The 6,204-nt window shown below is 50.7% G+C and overlaps 1 protein-coding gene and 1 long non-coding RNA gene across 5 annotated transcripts in view; one reads left to right on the top strand and one right to left on the bottom strand.

Annotated features, from left to right (window-relative positions):
• Window positions 220-6,204, top strand: part of RIMKLA (ribosomal modification protein rimK like family member A) — a 40,445-nt gene continuing 34,460 nt past the window's right edge. For all 4 annotated transcript variants that reach the window (XR_002345250.1, XR_002345251.1, XR_002345249.1 and 1 more), the window contains exon 1: window positions 220-453. Coding sequence is in view for 1 of the 4 variants with exons in the window: in XM_021096924.1 (XP_020952583.1) it covers window positions 291-453 (163 nt within the window). In the remaining 3 variants the exon portion in view is untranslated. The remainder of the gene's footprint in view (window positions 454-6,204) is intronic.
• LOC110261248 lies at window positions 2,298-4,799 on the bottom strand. The gene is made up of 3 exons (XR_002345252.1): window positions 4,012-4,799; window positions 3,307-3,478; window positions 2,298-3,176 (listed from the first exon to the last, which is right to left on the bottom strand). It is a non-coding gene; the product is annotated as an uncharacterized LOC110261248 (long non-coding RNA).

The following is a 6,204-nucleotide window of genomic DNA, read 5'->3' as shown; positions in this document are numbered from 1 at the left end:
CGGCCCGCCGCGCGCCGCGTCCGCCGCGTCCGCCTCTGCAGCCGGCCCCGCGCCCGGCCCGCTTCCGCCGCCGCGCGCTGATTGGCTGGCCGGGGTCGGAGGCGGCGCTGAGTGGCCGGGCAGATTCGCTGGGTCAGGGCTGCAGAGGCGCCTGGCGCACCGGCGGGAGCGGAGCCGCGGCGCGCGCTCGTAGGACGCCGGCCGGCCGCCCGCCCGCCCGCCAGCCCAAGCGAGCGGCCCGGGGCGCCGAGGGGGCCCGCGCCCCGCCGGGCGCCGCCGCCCTGGCCGCCATGTGCTCCCAGCTCTGGTTCCTCACGGACCGGCGCATCCGCGAGGATTACCCGCAGGTGCAGATCCTGCGCGCCCTCCGGCAGCGCTGCTCCGAGCAGGACGTGCGCTTCCGGGCGGTGCTCATGGACCAGATCGCCGTCACCATCGTCGGCGGCAACCTAGGTGAGCCGGGCGGGCCCGGGAGGGCGGGGAGGCGCTCCGGGGTCCTCGAGAGCCGGCGGGTGGGCGCTCGTACCTCGGCCTCCCGCAGTCTCCTTCGTGCCCCCCGAACCTGCCCCTCTCCCCGAGAGACCTCTTCGGGTTGGAGAAAGCACCTAACCTTGAGAGCTTCTTTGACCACTAGCATCTGCCCTGAGGCCAGGATTCGAGAACGGCGTCTCAGGCACTTAAGGGACTTAGTTTGGAAGGAACTCGAATTCACCTGAAGCCGCCTGGAGGACCGAGGAAAATTCAGCTTCTAACCCCAAAGGAGCAAATTCTGCCGGCATCCCTACCCTGTCAGTTGAGATTTATAGAACCCCACACTAAATTTACGAAATTGCCATTAAGATAAATGTGTTTAAAAGTTTTCCAAGAGTGTAGAGGCATCAGTACTGCATTGCATAGAATCTTGTGACCAAACTAGGCACCTGCATTTGGGGAGAAATCTGAGAAAGAGTGGAGTCATTTCTTGAGTGTCAAGTGGGAGAGGAAAGAAACCTTTGCTGGGTTTTCTTTCATTCATCTACCTCCCTGAAAGTGTTGAATTCTGATTCCAGAAAAGCCAAGATTTCAGGTACAAACTGTTCTGGCCTCACTGATTTCTCCTCTGCTGTGTCCAAGAGACCTTTTGGGGTAAGACATGGTTCTCATCTGTGACCCTGACTTCAAAAGTTTAAGTATGTTTGGAGATGTTTATAATTATCCTAATACAAACAGTCCATGACTTAGGAATCTCAGTGTAGGAACCTCTTCCTGGCTTGCAGTCTAGAGTCTCTCCAGCCTCAGCTCTGAAGGTATCCAGTCATTTCAGGGGGTCCAGGACCCAAGGGGCTTTGGGCCCAGTCAGTGTGCCTCTTGGAATACCATTCATATCATTTCAATCATATGAGTTAGATAAACTCATATAAATGTGTTGCTTTGGGGGGGGGCAGGGGAAGGGGGTTCCAAATTCTGTACCTGCTACTTACAAATGAGAGTTTGAATGTGACCTGTTTCTAAGTGGAACATTTCTAGTCTAGATTTTTATCCATACATTTATCTAAACCTTTCATAAGGAACAGCAGATTATAGAGTCTGTTGGAGAAATATACTACAAACATTAGGTATCCTCTGTTTAGTCTAAAACTCGCTGTCACCCATAAAGGGCGCCTTCTCTCTAGTCTTGATTTGCTACAGTTTTCACAGTTGGTTAATGTAGGAGGGGATTCCTGGGCAGGGAATCAGAAGACTTGGATTCTGATATAGCTTTGCTGCGGACAAGTATCTTGGCTTTGCTTTGACCAAGTCACTTTCAAACCCTGAGTTTGAATCTCAGGGTTTCTCATTTATCAAACCGAAGGCTAAAGTTCCTCCATCTCTAAAATTATGTGTCAGCGCCATACTTGAATGGACTAATCTGTCATATTTTACGGCTCTAGACCTAGCTGATACATCGTTCCACCCCGAGAGTCAGTTTGTTCGCTCTTTGCTTTCCAGCCTGCAAGGAAGCCTTTTCTGAGATGCAGCGACATCATTGCGCTGTGTTCCTCTTTGAAGACCCGCCACCCTTTCTGTGAAAGATTAGGGAAGTGCTCTCTGTCTTGTATCTAAAACCTCATTTTAAAGAATCGATCATAGGAAGAGAGAGCGTTCAATTCTAGTGCTGCAAGGTACCATTTCAACCCTTTTGTTTAGTGTCTTAAAATTCTGCTGGAATAACGCGTGAATGTATTGCTATCTATTCAGAAACTAGGGCTGAGTTTTTAAACTACAAGGAAATCTCCGTAGTTATTTGCCTAATTGATGGAGAAACTGAAGACAGGGTATTTTTTTTTGAGCGGTTTTAATTTTTTGCTAACTCAGAGATTGTTCCCCACACATCCCAACGCACAAAACAACCCTATTAGATCGCTGTTTCTGCCACATCCAAAGCAGCTGAAGATGTATTTGGTGCATGGGGGGTGCATTTCCTTTAACACACAAGGAAATGAATTCCATGGGAAGAGTGAGCTTGTTGCTTTGTTCGGTGTTGTGACAGTGTCTAAGTGGTGTCTCACACATAACAGGCACTCAGTAAATATATTTGAATGAATAAAGATACTCAGTATATTTCCTAGTTTCTTCTAGAGTCAACTGTAGAAAACCACTGGCAATTTGCTGAGCCAAAGTATTCCTCTGAAATAAACTTTAGAACTCACTGGCTCTGAAATAGAGTGGGGATGACCCTGATGCTCTTTCCCGTTGGAGGGTTGGTGTGAGAGCTGGAACGCAGTGAGACAGCATCCATTCTGACCCCTTCGTTTCGCACGTGAAGAACCTGATTCGGCTCCAGGCGATGGAGTGACGTGCGCAGCGCCATCCCGCTAGTTAGCGGCAATCCGGTGGCTAAAACCTCATCTCCTAATTCCAAGCCAGTGAAACGGAATAAGTATGCTTTAGGACATAAGCAGCCCACAGTACCTTTCTCAGCAGATGTGGAATTGAACTGAATTGAGGCTGGACAGCGATATTGTCGTTTAGGAAGTTAAATGACGTATCTTCGCTTCTTTCCGTTCCTTCTTGAGATTCCTGTGGGAGGAGGTGACGGAGTCAGGTTGGAGCAGGTGTGAGCAGGGACTCTGCCAGTTGCTTAAAGTTACTCCCGATCTTTCCTCTGTGGAGGCTGGCGGGAACCCAAACCCAGAGATGAGAATTTCAGGCTGTAGCTGAAATGGGATTCAGACAGGAGGTTAGAAATTTGGGGTTTAAAGACTGCACTCGTTTTAAACAAGCTGAAAAGGCTGTGCAACTGTAAGGTTTTGTGGCTGTTGTTTTTAACCCAGTGGTCTGCCCTACCTGGCAGATTTGGGAAGAGTAAATGATCTTCAGGTGCCTGAGACGCTCTTGTAGAAAACACATCGCCTCCACCTTCCTGCTGGATGTAGCATGAGAGTCCTGTCCACTGCCATTTCCTTCTCAGAAACCACACGTTCTTCATTCCACACGTATTTGTGAATTATTCTCAATCCTGGGGACACCAAAAATGAATGGGTGAATGGGGCACCCAAAATGCCAAAGTATAGTCAAGGCAGAAGGCATGGAGTGTTTATGGTGTGCCAGGCACAGGTCTGGGGTTTGGTTTGGTCTTGTTTTGTTTTTACACGTTCATCTTAGAAACATCAGTAAGGACGTCTGGGTGCATCGTGCTGGCTGCCAGTTGGGACCAACACTCAGTCATGCTGGGCTCAGCACTTTCTGTCTCCTCTTCTCCACTCCAGCCCGGGCATCAGCCTGCCGTGATTTCACCCTGCCCCTTGCCCTGACATTGCCCCTGCCTGAGATGCCCCTGGTGTAGCTCCCTCCTTCATGGGGAACATTTATTCACCCTTCATGCCCAGCTCAAGTCGCTCTCCTGTAAAGGTCTGTCTTGAGCTCCTTACCCTGCCTCTGAACAGTCTCTCTCTCTTCCATCTGCTGCCAAATACCATCACGCAGGCCTTCTGGCTAGCATGGCTCATCTTTTGTTGTGACTTATTTATATACAGAGTTTGTCTCTCTCACCTTCTTAATGACTGAGGATTCTTCAAATGGAGACTCTGGCACGGGTGCTTAGTAGGCCTTCAGTTGGTGTTTGTTGGATGACTGAGGGAATTGCCTTAAAAGGCACTGTGATTCCCTCTGCATCTGGGGGGTCAGGAGTGGATGTGTAACTGGTTTTGTGAGGAGGACATGTACTTATTCGGAGACAGAGTCCCGGATGCCGATGAAGTTCTTTGGTCACTCGCAGGTCTTAACATGAACAATTTCAAGAAGCAAGTGTAGGCCCACACTCGGGGCAGACGCCGAGACAGAAGAAACGAGGCCGACCTGGAAAAGAGGGTGCGTTCCAGTTTGGTTGTTAGGAGCAGGATGATTCAGCATTCTTCCCTCACTTTTGGAGCTCAAACCTCGTTAGCCGTACGGCAATTTCTAGGTCAGGTTCTTTACATCAGAGTGTCTGGGTCCTTTCACGTGGCTCTTGAGAACAAGCAGGTGAAGAAGATTTAAGAGGTTTGGGTGTGGGGGGAAATCCTAATTAAATTCGAAGGAGGAAAGGGCCTTAGCCTTCCAAAGGGCAGCAGGGGCCTCCCGGAGAAAGCCTGGACTCCCATCACTGTGCAAGAGGACACCAGCAGGAGGGGTACCGCGCTAACCTTTGTGCCAAAGGGCGGTCTTTAACCTCTGTCCCTGCTAAAGGTGTGCCTGACACCCTGTCATCTGATTGAAGCGCCATCCAGCGCTGGGGGAAAGGCCAGCGAGTGAGGCACAGCCCTGGCCATACAGTGTTACCAAAGGGACGCGAGTGCCGAGTGGATACGCTTTACCCTGTGAGTCCACATGCCTAACTGTGGGCTGACCCCGGGGGCTGAGGATGGGGTGAGGTGTGGCTCATGCTGACATCTCTGGCAGTTGTTTTTAGGGACCCCTTGGGAACTGTGTTGGGAAAAAGTTCTGGAACCAATAGGTTGGGATCCTTAGTGGATCTCGAAGCCCTGCTTATTGATGTCTGAGCCACCTGTTGCTGCTGTCCTGCGCCTCCACCATGTTTGTTAGGCTTGCCTCACGGGAGGGGTACAGCCGTCATCTGGGAGGTCCTTGTCATCTCCGTGCATCCAAACCTCCTTGTGAGTCCCCTTACTAGTGAAGAACCCACTGACGTCCAGGTATGTCACCGCTACTCCCATCTCACTCTGCTCACTTCTCAGTGGCTAAGTGAGCCACCTTACCCACTTCGCAGAGAGACTTTCCCTTGGTAGGGCTTTATACAAATCTACACTAAGAGCTGAAACTCTCAATCTATTTCTATTTGATGCTTCCCTATTAAAAAGGAACTTCCACTATGAGGCAGTGATACATTTAAGTACCCCTCCATTGGGGAAGCAGCAAGAATAATGGTTCTTCATTCCTGTAACTTTGTTATTGACCCTTGAATATATTTTAGGTGCCAGTTAATCTTCACAGCAGTCCTATTCATTCCACATTCATTCCACAGACCTCAGCTGGGTGCCAGGCCAGGCGCTGTGCTAGGTGCCGGAGATTTAAGGGAGAGTAAGAACAGATATGGTCTCCACCTTCGTTATGATAAATTCATTGATTCATTTGCTCAACAGATCTCTGCTGACGACCCACTATGTGTAAGGTACTGATTTAGGCACCAGAACAAAACAGGCAGAAATCCCTGCCTCTCAAGATTACATTCTAGATGGGGAGATAGACTACAAACAAGATAAGTGAGATATATAGTGTGTTGGTGAAAAGAGCTAAGGAGGAAAAAAGTAGGGAGGGGGGGATAGCAGCATCCTGGAAGTGGGGGAGGGGGTTGGAGCTTCAGATACGGCGGCTGGAGCGGTCCCCCCCCCAAGCGTGATGTTCAAGCAAGGACCCGAAGGAGGTGAGGATGCGAGCTCTGTAGATCCTCTGGAGGTAGGGTAGTTCAGGGAGGAGGGAACGGCACAGAGACCAGTGTGGCTGGAGCAGAGGGAGCCAAGGGGCGAGTGCTAGGAAAGGGCGGTGGGAGAGGCGGGGCGGTGGGGGAGCCAATGTATAGGGCCTCGTGGGTCATGGAAGGCCTTCCTGTTACTCTGGAATGAGCTGGGAATCCTCTGCGGAGTTTTGAGCAGAGAGGTGACGTGACCTGCCCTATATTCAAAGGGTCGTACTGGCCACAGTGTTGAGAGTAGACTGATGGCAGCCAGGACAGAAGCAGGGAGATGG

The sequence above is a fragment of the Sus scrofa genome, chromosome 6 (genome assembly GCF_000003025.6).
Source record: "Sus scrofa isolate TJ Tabasco breed Duroc chromosome 6, Sscrofa11.1, whole genome shotgun sequence".
Classification (NCBI taxonomy): domain Eukaryota; kingdom Metazoa; phylum Chordata; class Mammalia; order Artiodactyla; family Suidae; genus Sus; species Sus scrofa.
Note: the sequence above shows the minus strand (reverse complement) of the source record. Positions and strands in the feature narration are given on the sequence as shown.